Below are 22,276 nucleotides of genomic sequence, written 5' to 3' on the forward strand. Positions count from 1 at the left end.
TTATGGACTCCTCATTTCCATTAGTAGACATTATTCAGGTGGTTTAAAGTGAACTCAGGTAAAAGCCGAGTCTTAACAGGGAGTTGACTATAGGGCTACATATATATGGACTATTACAATCAATAATATATTGAAATTAATTAAAATAAAGTAATTCTGTAATTTCTGTACAAAAATGTACAGAAATTACAGAATTAATAGCCTAGGCGCTTCTCGCTTCTCGCGCCTAGGCTATGCTTGGTAGGCTATGTGCGTGTTGCGCCAACTTTTTTTGGAGAAAGAGACCCCCTTAGAGACAAAAGATAATTCGAACCCTGCCGTGGTTCATCAGCCCAGACTCTCATCTGGATGTTTAATTAAGATGGTGATAAAACAGGATCATCAAGCAAGGCCGGTGCAGAGGCAGCTGTTCTGACGGAGCAGCTCAAGTTTAGCTCTGAAACGGTTCAACCCTGAAATGTTATCACAAGCAATAAGAGTGAAGTGTGATACTGGCACTTAACTAAGGGGGTTTAGGGTCGCGGTTAGGGTCATGGTTAAGGTTAGGGTCTCGGTTGGGGTTAATGTTTGGTTGGGGTTGTGGTTAGGGTTAGTAGCACATAGGCGAAGGAGATATTCTTGAATAACTTTTCTTCAGAAGGTGGTAGACTTCAGAAAGGCCAAAGGCAATGCACTGGTCCACAGGTTTGGGGGGGGGGGGGTTAGGGTTGCGATTAGGTTCTGCTATGATGTCAGATGATTAAAGATACAGGAACCCACCATATTGGATTGTTGACTACAGGTGCTGGTGAACAATAGATGAGTTAGTTAGGAGTTACTTGTCTTCACTGAGTCTTATCCAAATTATATCTAAAAAAAATTGGTTAAATTTGTATGTCAACCTTAGAAATCTGGTTTATTAATTTGCTTTTAAACTAACAATAGATAAATATTGTTAAACTCTTTAAGCACCTGCCTGAGACACAAATAACCCTGTTACTCTAGAGTTTATATTTTAGGATGACACAGTGAACAGCAGTTTATTCTAGTCATGTGGATTCATCAGATTTCTATCACTCTCTGTGTAAGAAGATTAATTCTGATATTTCTATGTGTTTTTAGTCTATCATAGATTTACATGAAACAGACCTCTTGAGAACAAATACATGTTCTCACCGCTGGGTGGTGCTGCAGGCCTACTCTTGGTTTCTGTCACAAAGGATGATTTTTAAATCACACTTTCCCAATTAATGGTTTAAATCACATTTTAAAGGAATTCAGTTAGAGAATATTTGTTTTTAAGCCATTTAATGATCGTATGAAATGCTCACAGCCTTTTATATATGTACATAAACATGTACTATAATGCCTCATATTCTTTTTTCAAATCCTCGAGTAACACAAGTTTAGCAAATGCAGTCACTTTCCTAATGATATTATATTGAATTACCTTAGACTGGACATGAGCATAAAAGAAAAATTCTGCTCTAACACTAATATTTATTATTATTACTAATTAACGCTATTAACACTATTATTTCATCAAGCTGTGATTAGATGAGTAATTCTGAATTTTCTGTCTTTTCCTTGAACCCGCATTCACTGAACCTGCTTCATGTACACTTAGATAAATTAAATAGTTTTAGTATAAGATTTTGATTTAAATTTAAAAAAAAGAACCTTTAACAACGTATGAAGATTTTTTTTTTTTCCTAAATCGCCAAGAATGCCATCTATGATTCATTACTTATGATCCTAAAGTTCATATGAATATAAACCCTTACAGATAACCCTATAAATATTATGTTTGTTTATTTACCCTTTTCAACACAGAAGAAAAACACACATGACTTAATTAAGAACATTGTTTATTCAACAGTGGATCTTCAGTAATAAATAAATGCACAGATCATTCATTCCACAATAAAATCGAGGGAAAGTTCTTTTTTTATATATAAATGTCCGAGCGGAGGATTGATATTGCCATGATGGGTGAACAGACAGAGACTCACACAGAGAGGCAGACAGACGTGGACAGACCACACGCATGTGTACAAAGTATTGCGTTTTTCACTGATTGGCTCTCTTCTCTCCTTCTCTCTCTCTACGAGGACAAAATGTCTTTATGCAAAGTCTAGTCAGTCTAACATCACCATGATGTGTAAATCACTCACAAATTATAAATACAGTATTGCATCACTTCAAAGTGCTACAGAGATAGGTGCCGACAATCTTCAAAAACAGAAAAGAAAGGTTTGTTTTCTTTGAAACCCTGTTTGTATATATGTGTGTGTATGTACGTGTGTGTGTGTGTGTGTGTTTTGTGCATACATCAGGACTCGGGTATAAAAGTAACCGCGGTGGGACTTTGTGCCTTTGGATGTCTAGTGCGGAGCGCAGAGCTCAGCCTGGTACGAAAAGCAGGAGAAGTACAAACATTGTCTCGATCTGTGGCATCGTGAAGATTTGACCTGAAGTCGAAGAACGACGTCGTGAAACGTCTCCGCTGTCAGAGTGCTATGGAGACAACTGAGGACACTGGAGAAGGGACATGGCTGCTTGACTGTTTTTTTTACCACGAACTGTTCATAAAGATGGACGACGTGACAGCTCCCTAAAAGTGAAGCCTTGAAAATATATATCGCCCTCTTGTGGCTGGTTACCCGATTGGTCGAGCCCCTGAATGCCACTACGCAGAATCCGGCTCCAAAATGAGCAAGATGGCGGCGTTACGTATCAGCGACAATTTGGCTTAATTTCTGGATAGTGGGAGGAAGTGGAAACACGTCGTCCATCTTTGTTTACAGTCTATACACAATAATTAAGATAAACGTTTTCTGTTATTGGGTCATGGCCTCAAAGGTCAAACCTTAAAATCATTGTCGAACTTGTTTTGTGAGGCAAAACACTAAAACCTTAAAAGATATAGTGTGTATAGAAGTATTGCAATCCCATTTTAGTTAAAAATCTCAGCGTATCTGTTTTTAATTATTAGGAACCTAAAATGTTTGCAGGACTGTTTCTGTACCGTGTTTGAAAGTAACCTGAGTTCTTCACGAATGCCGTTTCTGTTTAATCCTCTTGATTTTCCTTTAGCGTCTACAGTTTATTCTGTGTGTGTGTGTGAAGATGAGGAGGGAAGCTTTCTGCTCTGTAAAGGGAATCAGAGCCTCAACCGATTATTCTTGTGACTAACATTCAGCGATCTAAAAAATAAATGTCCCGGGCAAATCCAGGGACGCCTAAATCCATAGAAGACCTTTATGTACAAGGCACAAGCATCTTTAAAAAGGAGCCGTTTCTGGTGGTGCACATTTTAGCTCATTATCAAAAACCCATTTTCCAAAGCATCCAATAAATAGAGTTGCTAGAGGAACTGAAATCACTGTTTTTTTAAAGTTACTTATAGTTTCAATGTTTTGGAAAATTATGACCAGTAATAAATAGGTGATTTATAACGAGTTAAAAGATACAAAGCCTCCAGCTTCGTCCTTTAAGAGACGTCCAGGGTCAATGTGCTCTGAAAGACGCCCTCTGATCTAAAATAAAAAACAACAAAAAAAAAGGTAAATCGATGAGAACGTCTCAGTCACGTCTCATCTCCTCGTGACCTTTTTGTCCTTTCAGCCCTTTCATTCAAAACTAATGTTTATGCGATGTAGAAAAAAGGGGGAGTTTCCTAGGAGGTGCCTGCCGAGGGGTTTCCCAGTCCATTTACAAGGGGCCCCGGCCTTTATTTGGCATCTTGTTTGTATTTATTTAGCCTCTTCAGTGAAGAAGAAGATGAAGAGCGGAGGAGAGGCGGCGAGGATGAGAGGGAGAGGTGATGAGGAGGAGGAGGAAAGGAAGGAGGAATATAAAAGGATGAATAGGAGATGACAGGCGGGGGGGGGGGAGGAGGAGGAAGAGGACGTGTGAAAGACAGGAAGCTCCGGTTGTATCTTCGGCAGAGCACCTGTCACTGAGGAGCCTCCTGCTTTCTATCACCGTCCCCTTCCCTGGTTTTTCCGTCCATCTCTTTTTTGTCCTGGCGACAGGAGGGACACCCTCAGGACGGGGAAGGAGCGGGGGCTTAAAATTCCTCCTTCCTTCCTTCCTGTGTCCTTCCGTCCTGTGTCCGTCTCCTCTCCTAAAGACATGTCGTCTCCATAGCAACACAGCCTGCCTTCATACTGAGCTTATTCACTTGGTAGTCATGAACGTGTGTGTGTGTGTGTGTCTGTGTGTGTGAGTCAGAGAGAGGGAGAAAGAGTGTTCGCTGCCTCTCGGTGTCAGGGTGTGTGTGTGCGTCAGTGTGTCTCTGTGCGTGTTGTTGTTGTTGTTGTTGTTGTTGTGGAGGAAGAGGACGTCTCAGTCCAACACTCCGTCCGAACCTCGTCACTGAAACCAGCTTTGAGAGCCAAGTCCATATTTGGTCAGTGTGAAGAAGTCTCGTGTTGAGGCGGACGGAGCATCGGCTGGTTTCTGAACGTTAGAAAAATTCTGTCTTTCAGTCTTTTTGAGTTTTGACTCAGGCACCGTGAAGCTTCTCACCCCCCCTCCCTTCCCTCCCCCCCACCCCTGGAAGCATGTACGTACTGCAGCGGCCAGTGAGACTGTCAGCTCCCTCAGCCCAGTTTGTGCTCAGATAGTCTGTGGTAGGGGGGAGGGGGGGGGGGGGTGGCTGCGATCGGCTGTCCATCAGCAGCCGGGCGAGGTCGTGAGCGGGCTGTGGTGCAGGTAGGTGGGGTTCACCACGGACACGGGGAAGTTGAAGATGAAGGGCGACGTGGGCGTAGCAGCGGTGGAGGTGACGGCCGTGGACGACTTGGGTCCGAGGAGCGGGCTGGACGTGGCGGCCGCCTCGGCAGCACAGGAGGTGGCGAGCAGCTGGGACTCGAACTGCAGCAGCTGGCCCATGAAGCTGAAGTTGGGCGAGATGATGCTGCGGCGCCGGCGCACGAACTCGAAGGCTTCGTCCAGACGCACGCGCTTCCTCTTCATCAGGTAGGCCAGGCAGATGGTGGCGGAGCGGGAGATGCCCGCCTGACAGTGGATCAGCACTCGCCCACTGGAGTCCCGCACGGAGTCTGAGGAGAGAGGGAGGGCAAAGGTCAGATGCTTCCATGAACATTACAATTCTTTCAGAGAATAAAATAAAAACAACCTCCAAATATCCAAACATCATTTCAATTATAAAAATTTGCTTGTTTTATTATCCATCAGCTGAATTACAGAATAACTACTGAACAGATTTCCACGAAACTTTGGGGAAGGATGAAACATGGGCCAAGAAAAAATTAGATTTTCGTGGATCCAGACGCAGCACTTTTATTTTTCACTTTCCTTAACATTGCGAAGTGAATTGGTAAATTACATTTTCTCGAAGAATAATTCTTGATTTAAAAAAATGTGCCAGGTTTAGGGGACAGATATTTACGAAATAAAAATATGGAGCCATGAAAATAAGTTCTTCTAAACACATCAGATGTTTTGCCTCAGACACTCGTCACTTCCTCTCCTCCCTCCTTCCTTCCTCTCTCTCACACTCAGATCAGTAAACTAACCTCAAAGTGAGAACGCAGCAAATCACATTAAACTGAGACATGTGCAAAACATAAATCAGCAGCAGGCCCCGTCTTTCACACTTCCTCCTCATGTCCTATTTCCGTCTCTGCCTCTTTTAGACACACACACACACTAACACACTGTTACTTTGTCAGTGTGAGTAACCAGATTTAGTTAATGGTTTGATGAAAGCGTTTACAGTAACTAAATGTTCTGAACGTCCTCGGCTCGGATAATGAGTCGGACGCTGCTGCTAATGTCCTGGAGCACGTGTGGCCCACCGCGGGGAATTAGAATCCGCCAGCACCGAGGAGATAATGGAGGAACTTCATTGATTGCTTTCTATTTCCATGTTGATGGCTTTAATTTAATTTTCAACCACCGCCGCTTCATTAAATATAATATCACAGCTTTGAATACACTGGAGTAGCAGAAATCTACAAGGCTGAAGAATGTCTGCTGCCATTTCTCTGAAAGCACAGATGCTTGATGGGCGACAGACACCTCCCCCCCCCCGCTCACTCTCTTAGTACGTCGTCGTGTTTTTCAGATGCCTCTCACTCATCTCTCTCTCTGTCTCTCACACACACACACACACACTGATCTCAGGTGACTCCACCACCACAGCGTCTGTTCACCCGGTTACAGCGGATGAGTCAGACTCTGGTCCCACAGCAGCTAACTATGACGCATACCAGTACCTACCCCCCCCCACACACACACACACACGCGCACTAACCAGAGTACGCACTAACCAGACTAGCACTCAGCCCGGAAACCACACACACGTCTACACACAGCATGGATATACGAAGCAAAAGCAAAGCTCACACTTGCAAAACATTTCTGAAATCATGCTGCAGAGAAATTATTGATTGGAATATTTTTTTTATCATTTTTAAATTCATTCGAATCTGGTAGGTTTTCTTTTCTTGGTTATTTATCTCTGCTGAGATGTGATTTGCTACTCGGGAAAAAAATTATTCATCTGATTTGTCATCACCGGCCTGAAAGCTTTTCCACGGCGGCTCTTCTCTGAAAGATCGTCTCCGGGAATAATTGTCGAGCTCCAGACGAGAAGGAAAAAGCGCTTTTGCATTTCTGGTCAGTTTGAGATTAAATAGAGGAAGAGGAACGTTAAGACGAAGACGAGCCACTGTGGCTGGAACGTTGACGCCATCAACAGAACGTCCAGGGGGAGGAGAGAGGACAGCACGGAACAGCCCACACCGTCTGATTGACAGGTGATTAGATTCATCTTTAACAAATATATTGAACGTTTAGATCTGTGATTTGTCGAATGAAAGAAAATGAATCTGCAACTTTGAATATCTACAGTGAATTTAATGGGAAAATATATTTGATGTATCAGTCTTAAAATTTCAGAATTTGCTGCTTTTCCTATTATTACACTAAAATAAATTTCATAACTTATATCTCACCCACCCACAAAATGTTGTTGAAATCAGTTCAGTAGTTTCTGTGAAATCTGGCTAATTATCAAACATAGAAATACATATTGTTTGTACAAAACCTAATAACAGCCTGAACGTAATATGACCTAGAAGTCACGTGACCTGAAAACAACCCCCACCCATAAACTCACTGACCTATGAACTCGATGGCCTCCAGGAACCAGCAGCTGATGTCCTCTTTATGGTTGTCCTGCACTGGGATGCACTTGTACTGGTACGCCCCCTCGAAGTGGTTGGGACAGTCGGCGGACACGTTGAGCAGGGCGGAGATGCCGATGGCGTCCAGCACCTCCTTCTTCGAGGCGTGGAGGGCGCTGCCGAGGTAGAGGAACGGGAGGATCTCCACCGGGCCGGCCTGGACAGAGGACAGATGGGAGGGCTGATGATTAATTAATGAATTATGTCTTTATTGCTTAATTGAGTCAGTCTCGTTAAGAGAGCCAGCGGAAATGTGCTGAAATGAAAAAGGAGCTCACACGATGAGACAAAGAGTTCAGTGTGTCGTTGAGCAGCCGAGGCCGGATGACTCCAGCGCGAGCATGACCTCCCTTAAATACTTTGTTAATCACGTTACCCGCACTCCTCATCAGACAGGGAAGGGGGGGGGGGGGGGGCTTATTATCTGCCTAATTAATGCAGAGTCGTTTGATTCGGACCATTTACTTTGTTGTTCTTCATCTCGAGGCCGAGTTGTTTCCATCTATGAGAGCACGACCCTCTGCAGCTGATCAGGTGACCGGCGAGGACACGCTCCAGTCACAGAGCTCAGTGGGAAATATCAGCATTGTGCGTTTTTTCCTGCTTTGTGTTATTTTTTAACTTGATGATTTCACTCCATCAACTCGTGTATTCAGAAGGAAACTGTGGGAAAACTGGTCTTTTCTGAGAAAAATATGCCCCATTGCAACATTTTCCCAGTAAGTCCCTCGGGCCTGGTGCTATGACCTAGTACATCAAGTACATGACGGATTGTTACACGCGCTCATAATAGAAAAAGGAAGCGTCTGGACGAGCGTGGAGAAATGTGAGTACGTGTTTAGACTTCTGGGTTCGGCAGTTTTCTGGTTAAAAATAGTAATTTAACCCCAAGACCTTCCTCATCATCATCATCATCACTGTCATCACCCTTCACGATCCACCACCATCTTGTCCTTTTTTTTTAAAACAAGTGACCATATTTGGAGGAGTGGAGCCTGATTATGATATATAAATAAATATATCAAATATATCCCACAAGCCGATTTACTCCTGCGTGTGTGAACCAGATCTCTAATCATATTCTGATTCTGAGTATTGTTTTTCCTCTCACCGGGTCTGAGAGGTCAGGCCGCTGCCGGTCTATACCGGTAGTGAGGCCTATTGACGAGGGCTGCTCTCTGTTTATGTCCCGGCCGCTGACGACCTCGCTACTGACACAGCGGCAGGAAATGATCGATACCGCTAAGAGGTGTAATGTGAAGAGGGGGGGAGGGAGGGGCGAGAGGGGAAAATACAAGAGAGCCTACTTTCTTTTTTTAACCCACTCCATCCTATCAATACTCCAGCAGGAACTAATGCCTCCAATTAAAACTCCACCTGACAGCGCGGCCGAGACCAGCGAGACTTGTTTTTTTTTCCTTCAAAGAACAACAAACAAAGAGCGGCTTGTCCTCGTCTCGCTCCTCGTGCATTCCGCCGGGAATTAAACCCCCGAAACCCGCATGTGACTTTGAGCATTGCGTAAAAAAATATCCTGCCGGCTCGAGCAGCAGAGCGAGGCCACCGAGGTCACAGGAAGTGACAGGAGAGGTGAGGCGGAGGGGAAACGCCATCGGGCAAAATGATGAATTTAATAATTTGGCCGAGGGACTGAGGAGACTTGAGGTTGAGAAGCAAACATCCTCCAGGGTCTGTTCAGTGTCAGTGGGAAAAACTTAAGAATGTTTTACAAGATAAAAAGACAGAAATACTCGATAATTCAGTTTGTTGGATCAGGCAAAACTAAAAGAATGAAAAAAATCCCAATATTTTCTAGCTTTTCTGTTAAATATTATAAAAACTTGATTATTTTAGTCTAATTGAGACAATTCAAGACTGTTTTTCAGACAGTGGTTCTTCTTTGAATGAAAACGCTCATTGTTTGAACAACCGGCTGCATTCTCTCAGACGCTGACCTACATCAGTTTGACACCAGAACACACAAACATGGGTGAAAAGAGTGTGTGAGTCCAGGTTGTCGTGCACGTTGTGTTTCTCTTTACCTGGTCGTGATGCGGCGTCCCACAGGACGAGCAGGACGAGTCCACGCTGGACTGGCTGCTGAGGGACGGTAAGGATTTGGTCTTTAGACAAAACTCTGGGTATTCTGAGAAAAACCGGTCGTATCCGCCTGGAGAAAAAAAAAAAAAGAGACATAAAGATATTTAGTATGAGTTGAATGAATAAATTTACCACAGACAGACGCTGCAGCACCATTATAGAAACACACATTTCATTTTTTGTCGTGTTAAAATATAAAAACACACGACAAAAGAGGCTTTGACCCACGTGAACATTCCCACATCTGCAGGATTCTCTCCCCTGCATCCCACATGAAGTCAACTCAACCCACCTCTGACCTACTCTGTGCTGTGGAAACAATTTCATCATCCCTTTTTTAAATACAAATTCATCTGCAGGCTGACCAGTGCTCCCAGCACCTCGGGGGATCAAACCAGATTAACCGTGGCTATGTCATCTTTCTGAGCTACACACATGTCCTCCTGTGCTTCAAGGCGCCTGCGTCATTAGGATGCACAAGAAAACGAATGCGCCACAGCTCGCAGCAGCTTTGCTCTCTCAGATTCCCTGCAGTCTAAATATAGTCCGGTGGTGAGAGTAAGAAAAAACATCCAGGGCTTATTTCAGACTTTACTGGTTCCCATCGGGTATTTACTGGAGCTGGACGCTTTCTAGAAGGACCAGTGTGTGTCCTGCGAGTCCCCTCCGGTTAGAAGTGGCTTCCATGCATCAGCATTACCTCATTCACTCAGCACAGAGGCATTGGGCTGTGTTAGTGTGTGTGTGTGTGTGTGTGTGTGTGTGTTTGTGTGTTAGTGCGAGTGACTGAGTGAGTGTGGGATTTGTAAAAGAAAAACATGCATGAAAATAGAGCAGGCACCGACAGCAGGATATTTAAATATCTGCTTCACAAAAACAATAATCGTCAATAAAAGAATATTGATTATGCTGATGAAAAGATACTAAATAAAATAAGCTGTGACCAACATTGTGTTTAATAAAAACAATGCTGCTTTTACTATTTTTATTGGCTCTATTCTTTAAAGACTCCATTTTAAGAATAAATCTATAACATAAACATCAAAATCCTCAAAGCAGATTTACAGCTGCTGTTATTATTTTCATTATAAATGTTATTTTTTGCTTATTCAAAAGGAAGAATTAAACAACATTAGCACCCACGTATATTTAAATGACTGCTATATTGTAGATTTGTGTTTCAGAATATTATTGCGGTGTCCATGAATGAAATCAAGTATTTGTGAATCATTATAATTTGTTTTCTGTCTGATTATAATGATTTCTAGACATTATCTTTATGGAATATCCCAAAATAAACCAGTGCACAACAACAACATTGGAATTAAATTATTGAAGTTGACACTCACAGATTGAATCTTGACATTTAATGAGCATATTGTTGTTTTTCTACAGATAAACCAAATGTACCTTTCAGCAGGTACGTGTCCGTGGCGGCCGAGTCCCCGCACAGCGCGTGCAGCACCAGCGTCACGGTGCTGTCCTCCTTCACCGTGTCCGCGTCCGGCGTCCTCTCGTCGTACAGCACCACCGCGGAGAACATGCCGGAGCGCAGGCGGCCGCGCACCTCCTCGTCCCCGGCCAGCACCTGGTCCAGGCTGAGCGCGGAGCCCTTCGCCCGGCGGCGCACGATCGTGTTGCAGCGCGCGTTGACGGCGCCGCGGATGTGTCCCGCGCTGAAGGCGAGGAACGAGCGGCAGTCCAGCAGCAGGCACTTGGCGCTGTCGTCCTTCAGGAGCCGCTTGAGCACCGACACGTCCATCTCGCACAGGTCCTCCATGGTGTCAGGCAGCTGCGGCTGTGATCTCTGTCTCTGTGTGCGTGTGTATGTGTGTGTTTGTGTGTATCCCTTCTATCCACGCATCGCTGTCACCGCACCGCTCATCACGCACGCTCCCGCACCGCTCGGCTTCGTGTGTCTACTGAGGAGTTTCTGCTCCGGACTCTGCTTCGCTTTTATTTTTTATGTTTCTGTTTTTTTTTTTTTCTAAATGAATGGCTGCATCGCGTCACGCCGGAGGTGACGTCAGCTGGTGGCAGCCAATCAGGAAGCGTCCAGTTGCTCGGCCCGTCTCCTCCCCTGGTGTTCATTCATAAAAAAAAAAAAAAACAGACCTCATTGAAAACGGGAGGTGATGAAGATGAGACCTCGTGAGGCGAAGACTCCATAAATCATTGATAGAAGTAATCATAGAATAAAGGCTTTAGAAAGAGGCATGAGTTTAAAGTTTCAAATATCTTATTCTCAGGTACAATGAAATAAAGTATAGTATATATATATATATGTAGTTTATATTTAATATATATATGTAAGTGTACAAATTTACAAAATGGTGCAAGGTTTTTTAGTACACCTTTTCCTAAACCAGAACTAAAGCATTAAGCGTAATGTACTATCAGTAGCTTTGTTTTATCCATATGTGGACAAACAGGAGGTGATGAAAATCATATCATGTTTTTTTTAATTATATTTCATATCTTAATGTCCCGTTTAGACATGAAGAGTTTAAACCTTCATTAATGAATATGTCCATGGTTAAAGTGAATGAATACAAGAAAAGATTGATTTAATATGATGAAACTACAAATTTAGCTTTTAAACTCCTTTTTTCAGTCTTTCAGCTTTTTATGTTTTTGTGTGTCTTCACACAAAAGTAGGTGATTGCGTTTTCAGTCTCGCTGCGATCTTCAAACCCACCACCAGGGGTTAGTTGGGTTTTGTACCCAGGGAGCGGCCTAGCTAAATGTAAGTGGGACGTTAACACATGTGTTGCTGATTCAATAAATGAATACATATAAAATTAACATAACAGAAATGGATTTAAAAACTGAATGCTAACGTTTAGCTGTAGTAGCTTATCTGACAGTAAAATCTATCTCTGCCATGCATTGGCCAAAAAATCAACCGATAGAGCTTTAAGGTCATATCACATCTTCAAAATCATACATTTTACTTGTCATTAAAAATAAAGACCAAGATTATTATTCATTTTAATCCTTGATGGGAAAAATGCATAGTTTCTTAGAGATGGATGATTTCAGTATCTCTGTTTTGGAGAGAGATCTACTGGACTGCAGGTGGGCGTGTCTCCTACCGTACGCACACATCCATAGATCTGCGTATGTATGTGTAGGTATCAGTGTGCATCTGAGTGTCTGTGTGTGGGCGTGCAAACCTACAAGCGGATATGATATTTGCATCTTCTGTCGCACACAGCCTCAGCGAGCGTGCTCAGGTATTTGCATGTTGATCTGGTTTCCATGGTAAGGAGAGGATAGAGAGAAGTGAAACCAAAACAGAGCGGCTGCAGAAAGAGGCGGAGCTGAGAGAGACCTGCAGATACACAGACCATAAAAACACATCATTGTTAATATTCTATCGGTCACAGATGCATTTATGAATGGGTGATAGATAGAATAACAATGCATGTGCACAAGGACCTGTGTTTGTGAGGCTTCAGCTCGCTGCTCAACTCAAAATGCTTTGAGCTTGATTTCTTTTTAATGAGTCCTCCAAGATGTAACTCATGTAGAACAAGTGGGATCTGACAGCCATGTTGAAATGACGCTCGCAGGCAGATGATCGGGATCAGAAGCTGCTCCTTTCCCACCGGCTTGAACTCGCCTGCACTTGAGTGTTTATGTCGTGTTTTCTGTCTGGCATATGCAAAAAATAAATAAAATGAAAGCGTATATTCTATAGTCTCCACGTGTAAGCAAATGCCAAACCTCTAGAGATGAGATGTGGTTGACAAGGGAAGGAAGAGGATGGAGTGATGAGAGGACGCACAGGGGGATGGGGTGTGGGGATCGGGTATAAGAAAAAGGAAAGACGAGATTGATATCTTATGCTGGATCACAGCCTTCGACAACACACACACACACACACACACACACACACACAGACACACACACCACTCTGCATTACTACCGACCCCAAACAAAGCCTCGTACAGGCGGGATGATGCTGCTGCCGTAGCAACAAGGGAGAGGTGTGGGGAGGCGGAGGCAGCAGGCAGTGGGGGGGGGTGATGTCATCCCTTCCCTCCCTCCCTCCCTCCCTCCTTTCCCCCTCTCTGCTCTCCCCTGTCCATCCATTAATCCATCCTCACATCGCTCGCCCGCATGTCGTCATCCGTCAACACAGCGCTTGAGCGTGAATGAGAGAGAGAGAGTAAAAGAGAGAGAGAGGGGTTCGCTCATGTCGTAGATGGTAAATATCTCTCCCTCCTCGCTCAATTCCCCCCCGCCCTATCCCCCACTCCTTCTTTTGTTGACCTCTTTGACCCTAATCAATCCTCTCCTCCATTTTTATTACAGGCATGAAATTAAAAAGGAAATATTAATATTGCGCACATGAACTTTTAGAAGGCCCCCTGATCGAGTCAGACCCAATTGAGCAATACGTGAAAAAAACATGCAATTAAAAGAAATAGCAAAACAGGAAAGCTGTCAATCACAGGAGTGGTGGTCAAGGCTGCAGTGAAGTGTCCTTGAGCTGAACACTCACAACAATTGCTCCCAATGGCTTTGGTCTAGAGTCACTACACAAATGCTAATAGCATGTTATTTATCTCAAATGTCAACCTGTGTAAACAACAACAACAATCCCTCAGTAAGAAAGCACACGTGTGCAGTTTCCAGACATGTTGAGCTACACTCCTTCAACAGAGCAGTATGTGCAATGTAATTGTGGCGTGTATGCAGTAGTGGTCCACAAGGAGAAGTGGTGAAAACAGCTAAATATCTTAAAAACAACAACATACATGCAGAGGAGTGTGTGGGACGAGTGTGTGCGAGTGTGTTTGTGAGGTATGTGTATCCACACTCTAAATCTGTCCCGCTCTCTAATCCCATAATCCAGTGGTTAAACCCCGACTGAGTGCCGCTACGTTTTCATGAATGAGTTTTTGTCGTTTGTCGTGTGTTTACGTGTGTGTGCCGTCGAGAGAGAGGGAGAGAGAGAGTGAGAGAGGGAGAGAGAGACAGACAGAAAGTTAAAACAGAAGAATGACTATATGGCAGATAAAAAGGAGGACACAGGGATCCTGTAAGGACACAGAGGAGAGAAAAATAAGATGAACAAAAAGGAAGAGAGACAAATAGAGTGAGGGATGAGAGAACGTGGTAAGAGCTGTCACAGATCTATCATATCCTATGTTTTATATCTTACAATGAAGAAATTAGTCCTTATAAGATCATTGTTTCACTTTTTGTAATATAAAGACAATCATAAACCATATTTGACATTCCTAGGATATATTCATGTGAACCTGGATTTATTGCTTTTGTTATCCAGTTTGGATTCCTACTTTTAATTTTGTTTGCCAGGGCAATATTTTAACTATTTTGTGTGTTTTATATTTTTCTAGCTTACAAGTCTGTTCCAAGTGTGTCGGCAGATGACAGCTTTGTTTTTCTGCCAACATTTTAAAAAGTGGATTTTGGGAGTTTTGAGATGATGCCATGTTTGTTCTGAGCCGTTTGTTGAGACTGTCTGAGTTAATAAGTAATAAAGCTACAGGTCAATAGCAGCTTATCCTTGTTTCAGCGGTTCAACCTTCAACAAACACACAGACACACACACACAGATGCAGGGTCATTGCACTGAAGCCCTTCATCTTGTCCAGCTCTCACATGCTCACCTACCGATACTGAAGCTGCCATCACGCACCCACGTGTCTGACTGCCTGTTTACTTCCACTCATCCCCGTGAATGTGAATGTGAATGTGAATTGCAGGCTCTTTATTTGGTCGTTGAGTTGCTTCCTTCCTGCTCAGCCAAGTGTAAACACTCCCCCTGATAACCCATCTGAAATCGAAAGATAAGTAAACAGCTGTTAATGCTAAAGTTGACTTTGTAGCATCAGCAATTAGACTTCATACAAAGTTGCAGAGTTTATGTACAGATGAGAGAGAGAGGGCTCAATTTTTGTATTAAACAATTATTAAACAAAATGAGCATCACATAAAGGACGTCTTTGCTTGTTATGGAAAATTGCTTCTCCATGATATGGTGTTAACTTTAACCCAAAACCTGAAGTAAACTTGTTCCTTCTTTCTGTCACACACTCAAAGAAAACACACTTCTTCCTCAGTCAAATCTCACTGTGTGTTTTGTATAGTCAAAGCAGCACAGGATGAACCAGTTGGATCATATTCAAATCTATTCATATCTCATCCGTAACCCAGGGACATGGGTGCGTCCGGACACTTCTGTTAAGTCTACAACGTTCAAGCTTTTCAAATTACACAGCTGATACAAATATTGTTTGACTTAATGAGAACAAGAGAGAATTCATGATCATGGCCTGGAGGAAGCTAAAAGTGCCTTCCTGTCATAAATACTGCCTCAGAGCCCGGGCACGAGCCCAGAATACTTGTTTTTAATATATATATATATATAAAGATATTTGGTGTTCTGGGTTACGTCCACATGCCGGTGCCGGGGGCATCACTGACAGCGCGGGTGCCACAGAGAAAGGTGAAAGTAAACACTCATCATATTTGGATGATGTGAGGACATGAAACAGTGCTAAGGAGCATTTTAGATAGTTTACAGTTAACATTCAGACACAACAGACACTGGCACAGCAGATCATGTCTGCCTGTCTGTTAACAAAATGGTTCTGGATGATTGATTATGAAGAGCACCTGGCAGGACTAGTTACAGCTGTGCTCAAGCTAATCGCTAACTTGTCCTTGAACGGCCCTGTGATGTGCGTTTTTAACAGTTTATTAGTTTGGATATAGATGACTTCTGATATGGAGCTACATCTCTCATCTGAGCAGAGATTGTTTTAGATTTCAATCTACAACATATTAGCATATTTGTAGCTTTAGCCAGCTCATGAACATGCTAGCACCAGTCAGTCACAATAGTCGTCTGATTTTCCATCTATTTTCTGGGCCGTTAAGGCTAATTTACGTCCAAAAGGAGAAACATCTGTTTCAAACGATTTAACGATGTCATGTGATCGACTCTTGGCTACACTGCCCCCTCCTGATTCCCTATGGTACTGCTCCACGTTGTCCATTTCGCACACGTCTTTCAGAAGCTTTCAGAGAACTTCCATTAATTTTAGTGAAATTATTGCAGAGTGCGGAAAGAAGGCTCTGTCCTTTTCTGCATATCTGACGTGAAATTAGCCCCTTGTGGCATTCTGTTGCTAGCCAACCTAGTCGTAAACAAGACAAAAACAAGCTCGAGATCCATTTAAAATACATTTGTGCCCCTGACCTCTGTCTCTGGAGTGTCTGCAAAACCTCCTCTCTTGTTTTAAGTGGGTGGTGCAACATCCTAAATTCATTTTTCGATCCAAGGGTCAGCACCGTGGAGACAGGTTCAAGCAGTATTGGTCAACAGCATCACTGTGAATGCAAAGTTGAACATTACAGTGGGAAACATTCACAGATTGACTCAATCCACTTGAACGAATGGATTTCTCTGCTAACTTTAGTTGACCAGCTGCCTCTGCTGTGACTGGGAGGAAACCAGGTCTGTGTCAAATGCAGGCAAACGCTTTAAAAACCATGTAGGAACTGGGCTATTTTTATAATTGTAAACATAATGACAGTAACTGTCATAGTAAATGTAATTGTTAACACGATTTAGAAGTAGACCAGACAGTTATACAATCAATTCAGATAAAACACAACATAGTTTTACGTGTTTTTATTTTATTTATTTATTTTCATTAGTGATTCAGCTCCTCTCAGTGTCTATGAATGAATGACTATATGAAGACAGGTCAAATGCAGACAGGATTAAAGCACAATGTTTGTTTTGTCTGTGTGTCTTTCTGTGTGTGTGTGTGTGTGTGTGTGTGTGTGTGGTAAAAGCAGAACAGACAGAGGGATTACAGACAGGAAACACACTTAAACCCTCTCCGTCTGCACACAAACACACACAGGATGCAGTTTGTTAGTCATCTTTACACTGAAGCTGTGAGTCTGGATGCAAAAATGGTATATTTGACTGTTGCTGACACAGACACGCACACACGCAGACACACAGACACACACAGTCACTCCTGTGTGACAGAGGTGCCTCCGACTTGAGATGCACGTTGTCATCATCCATCTGTCATGTTTTCTTTTCTTTGAGGAAACTGTGACAGAGACAGGAACTGTGGTTACTCCGGCAACGAGCGGGCACATACGACTGGTGACGACAAGTGTAGACAAACCATGTGCACGCACAAACCATGTGCACGCACACAGATACGCACAACAGTACGTGCACAGCGTGCAAGTGCAAAAGAGAAAACAGACTGAACTCGTGCTGCAGGACGACATCAGCTCAGTCAATTTTCCCAGAAAACAACATGAAGGGCAGCTGAGCAGTGATTGGGGTACTGAGGGGGGGGCAGGAGATGAGTGGGGGTGAAACAACAGGAAGTGGAGTGTCCTTGTTAATGTGACATGGTCACATTTAAGTGATTGAATTTCCTCTCTCCAAGCGAGTGTGTGTGTATGTGTGTGTGTGTGTGTGTGTGCATACGGGAGTGTGTAGCCATGAGTCAATTGCTCAATTGCCTGACAGCCAACATGGCTAAAGTTACACAACACACAACCCCCCCCCCCCCCCCCCCCCCTTCTTTGTCCGCTCGTGGCACGAAATGAAAGTCGAGACTCGAGGTGTGATAACATTCTTCCACAGCACAACTCGGCTGAATCACACTAAATACACTAAATACTGTGTCGCAACATTAGTTAAGTTAAGACAACTTAAAAACTTTCCTTTAAGCTTCATCAAGGAGCCTGAAACGAGGGCTGTGCCAGTGTGGATTTCTTCTCACCGCAGTGATAAAGCAACATATTTTTAATACATATATATACATATATATATATATTAAATAGCCAAATTATAGAATTTTAGCATAGACATACAGTGCTGTGGGGGGAACGGACAGATATCTTATGCTTTCTTTCCCAGAGAGAAGATTGACAACAACACATTCTTGCAACACATGCTAAGCTAAGCTAGCTGTGTTGTGGTTATAGTTTCATATCTATCAAACAGGTTCTGTGTGAGTGTGGTATCAATGTTCTAATCTATCTGTTAGACATTTCATTCGGATAAATTGAATTATTTGGAGTTGGCATAATTTACATGTTTGCTGTCACAGTAACGTTACAAACCAAATCATTTTTTGCATTATCGTGAGGGAAGGAAAATTGTTTTTGACCTCTATGTCAAGGAAAATAAAAATAAAAAGCTTTTATGTGACTTGCTTTATAAGGATTTCTGCAATAATCTATGTGTTTTTTGGCAAATTATTCCAGCATTACGTTTTATTTAAAGGTTAGTTTTGGGGGCCCGACCTTGGCCCAGTGTTCCCCCAGTGTCAGCGCCCCTGCTCAGTAAATAAAGGTCAAAGCGCTCGTTGCTGTCACAGGTTAACACGACGACACATCGACTTAAAATCACGTCCTGGTTCCGTTTAATCCTACAGCACTGACGTCCTCTTCTCTGCCATAATAACTCCCGACCACGAAATATCATCCTGTTCCAGAAGTGAGGGTTGAGTCACATTTACTGGACCTTTTAAAGTGCACTGCATTATCCACATTGACTTTGCCATGGATACCCATTATCTGTTTATGCTGCAAGCGATGCCCTTTGCTTGAACGCTCCATCTATAAATAACCCGCCCTCGGTAAAGAGCGACTTTTAGACAATATTTACAGGAGAGTTGAGCTGTTACATACAGGATGTTATGTAATTTTTGAAACCAGACAGAAATTCTCCACGGATCGTTTGAGCGACTTTATTTTTTTATCCGTATCAAATATTTCCCACTAATAGGGGATAGGCCTCGTGCTCGCTGCGGGGGAAATGCCTCCTTCTTCAAATTAGCTCCCATGAATAACATCCCTCAGTCTGTCACACATTCATCTCAACATTGCACTTTAATGGTTTCCAGGAACCATTAGATGATGTATTGGGTCCTGTGTATCAGTTGTTATATTACCCATCCTGCTCTGCACTTCAAGTACACTTTGTTTATCACACTCAGGAAGGACACTATAGTGGGCAGTCTTTTAATAGCTTTTTTAACATCTTCAGATCCTGAAGCAATCTAAACCCAGGAGGAGGCGGATAAGACACTCGGGAGAGAGAGAGAGAGAGAGAGAGAGTGCTGGAACTGACAGTGCAACTCCTACTCAGTCCATCAGCCGGGCACAGAATCCATTCTTCACTTTCTTGAGATGTGATTTCGGTCTTTTCTCTCGTGTCGAGGTGTCGGGACTGGGAGAGTTTTGTCGTTACTCCCGATGTTCTAACGGCTGTTATCTTCTCTAATTGTGCAAAGACAAACATTCCCCTCCTACACTCCCACTGGGAGAAGTTCTGAGGAAAGAAAAGAAACCACAGCGTGGAGGATTCAAGGATGAAGCATTGAAGTGAGTCAACACTCTATAACCATTGTGATGATTCACTGCCGAACAGAATCCTACAGCAATCAGCCTCAGTCCTATCATTATCATTATCCATGATTGAAAAAGCAAAATTGGACAGTTTTTATATATTTATATATCTTTATCAATTGTAAAATACAATCCATCATTCCATCCAATATCTACGTACACTACTTATCCTGTGAAGGTCGAAGAGGGGCTGTGGACAATCTGAGCTAATCATTGGGTGAGAGCATAGACTGTATGTAAAGATGGATGATATGTCTCCACTTCCTCCCACTATCCGGAAATTTAAACCAAGACGCAGAGTGCCGCCATTTTGTGCATTTGGTACCAGAGCCTTGGCAGTGGCGATCGGGGTCTGGAGCCGCCATCGCCCGTAGATCTCAACCGTCAATAAGAACATTTCACCCTGTATTAATAGCATTTAACTTATAAATAAAACTAAACTAAAGATTTTGAGTTCATTTCCTAAAAATCCATGGCTTGAATCACAGAAAAAAAGTTGATTGTGGACATTGCAGCACACTGTGAAAGTGATGCAAGACTTTAACCAAAAACTCTCCATCTGAGTTCCTTGTATCAAAAACTATACCAACTGGAATCGGCTCTGGAGTTACCTGAACCAATCAGTTTGCATGAGTGAGCGGATCACTATGTGTATAACGGTCAGGAGGGGGAGCGGGACTATTGGAGAAGTGGCCTGACCTCCTGATTCAAACTATGTGAGCACGGCTAAAGCTGTAAAGGAAACAGAACCGCTATTGTTGAGTTTATATATCAGTGTGTTGGAAAGCCAGCCTTCCATATTGAGGATAAACATACTGTTCACTGAGCTTTGTGACACCGAGCAAACGGCACAGACTCAGGGGGGAGAATGCAGCGGGTCTGGATGGTGGCCTGGTTCAGCTGCTCGCTCGGTGTGTATCTGCTTAAGTCTGTAGGATCGGGGGGAAGCAAGTTTATGATATTTATGTGCGTAGAATAGGAGAAACCATTTCCAAATATTACAATTAGTAAGGCCAAACCATATCCCTACATCCCGATTTTTATTTTGGATCTGCACCAAATTGCGGACACATAGATATATGTCCATCAGGTCCTTGAATTATTCTCTGAGAAATTAACAAACGACTTTGAAAAAGTGGAAAAAGGTTTCCTGAATTTCACCCTATATTTAGCCCTCTTCAAAATTGTGAGACAATTTTCACAATTCGTCATAGAGAACAATTTATGGATCTTTAAAAATAGCATTCTAGTCTCTTATGCAACAGTTTAACCTAAAATACATTAGCAGTTCACATTCATAACTTAGTGAGTTCAGTCCAAAACACAGTTAAATGTCATCCTTTAGATTCTGACTGTGGCTGAACTTTTCATTTAACTTCCCTCCTCCTCTACTCTGACCTCCTCTCCCCTCCTCTCATTCCATCCATCCATCCATCCATCCTCCCCCATCCACCTCTTCCTCTCTCCAAGTGGACGTCACCGGAGATGGAGCCACTGGCCGAGCGGCTAAAAACAGTTCAAGTGTTGTTCCGTGATGTTTGAAACGAATGGCCGCACACGGGAGAAGAGATCGAGGGCAGGGACACGGTGCGAGAGACAGAAGAGGAGGACGAGTGGTTGAGAGTGTTTGCAAGTCAGAGTGAGAGTATGTCATCGAGGGAGGGAGGCGTTTACTCAACTGTTCTCACAGCCACTCATCTGACTCCCCTGTTTTCTCTCCATCTCCCCTCGCGTGCATTTGAAACATAACTGGAACGACATTTGATTTTTAATGTTAAAGTTATATTGAGACTCACACGTTGATGACAGATGCTCCTGAAATAGTCTGTGCATAATGAGCTGATGAATTATTCTGGTGTCAGAAGCTCGGTGACGATCGAGCATTGAGGAGGAATAAAAGAAGCACTTCTGTGGTTTGTTTATTAAATTAGTGTTCGATGTAATGTTTTCTGAATCAAGAACATTTACTTTACTGTTATCAGTCTATATTTACAGCTTTTTCAGAAGGAAAGAGAGAATGGTGTGATATCTGGGTTTTTTCACACTGGAGGCTAAACACCCACGTATCCATGTTCTCTTTCTGTAAAAAGACGCTGATCAGCAACATTACAAACAGCTCAGCTATGAAAATGTGAGATAATTCATACATACAAAAAAGGATTACAGAAATAAGAAAGAAGAGCCGTTAGGGGACTAAATATCCTCTGGGAAAACCCCATAAAAATCATAATCTTCAGGATTTAAAGGAATATACCGATCAATATATTCCCCTGTATTTTATGCCAGGAAGGATTTTGCATTAAAGCAAGTAACAGTCAACTGACGTGTCCTTCAGGGTGGTCCCTCCGCTGTGTGACTCACAGAACTGCATGTCTGGAGACTCTTAGTCAACTTATGTATCAATAAACAAAATAAACACCAACAAATTAATGGCTTAAAGAAATAGAAAGAAAATATTCAACCCTTCTTATTTCAGAAATGAATGCAAGTTTTACTCTTCCTTGTTTTCAAACCGTATTTCATTTAAAATTCTAGTCAGATTC

At 42.9% G+C, this 22,276-nt stretch overlaps 1 protein-coding gene and 1 long non-coding RNA gene across 2 annotated transcripts; one reads left to right on the forward strand and one right to left on the reverse strand.

Annotated features, from left to right (window-relative positions):
• Positions 1–4,659: 4,659 nt before the first annotated feature.
• On the reverse strand, positions 4,660–11,267 carry dusp4 (dual specificity phosphatase 4). Its single transcript, XM_053410733.1, has 4 exons — positions 10,710–11,267; positions 9,242–9,369; positions 7,137–7,356; positions 4,660–5,048 (listed from the first exon to the last, which is right to left on the reverse strand). The coding sequence occupies exons 1-4, from the start codon at positions 11,077–11,079 to the stop codon at positions 4,660–4,662; spliced, it is 1,107 nt and encodes a 368-aa protein (XP_053266708.1). The 5' UTR covers positions 11,080–11,267.
• A 2,821-nt stretch (positions 11,268–14,088) lies between these two features.
• LOC128425130 (uncharacterized) lies at positions 14,089–21,722 on the forward strand. Its single transcript, XR_008333092.1, has 3 exons — positions 14,089–14,426; positions 19,372–19,709; positions 21,204–21,722. It is a non-coding gene; the product is annotated as an uncharacterized LOC128425130 (long non-coding RNA).
• Positions 21,723–22,276: the final 554 nt, after the last annotated feature.

Source organism: Pleuronectes platessa, chromosome 19 (genome assembly GCF_947347685.1).
Source record: "Pleuronectes platessa chromosome 19, fPlePla1.1, whole genome shotgun sequence".
NCBI classification, from domain to species: Eukaryota; Metazoa; Chordata; class Actinopteri; order Pleuronectiformes; family Pleuronectidae; genus Pleuronectes; species Pleuronectes platessa.

Coding starts and splice junctions, on each gene's coding strand:
- dusp4 (XM_053410733.1), bottom strand. CDS start 11,079: ATGGAGGACCTGTGCGAGATGGACGTGTCGGTGCTCAAGCGGCTCCTG. Junction 9,370..10,709: donor GGACACGTACCTGCTGAAAG/GTACATTTGGTT, acceptor TTTTTTCTCCAG/GCGGATACGACCGGTTTTTC. Junction 5,049..7,136: donor GGAGGCCATCGAGTTCATAG/GTCAGTGAGTTT, acceptor CTCTCTCCTCAG/ACTCCGTGCGGGACTCCAGT.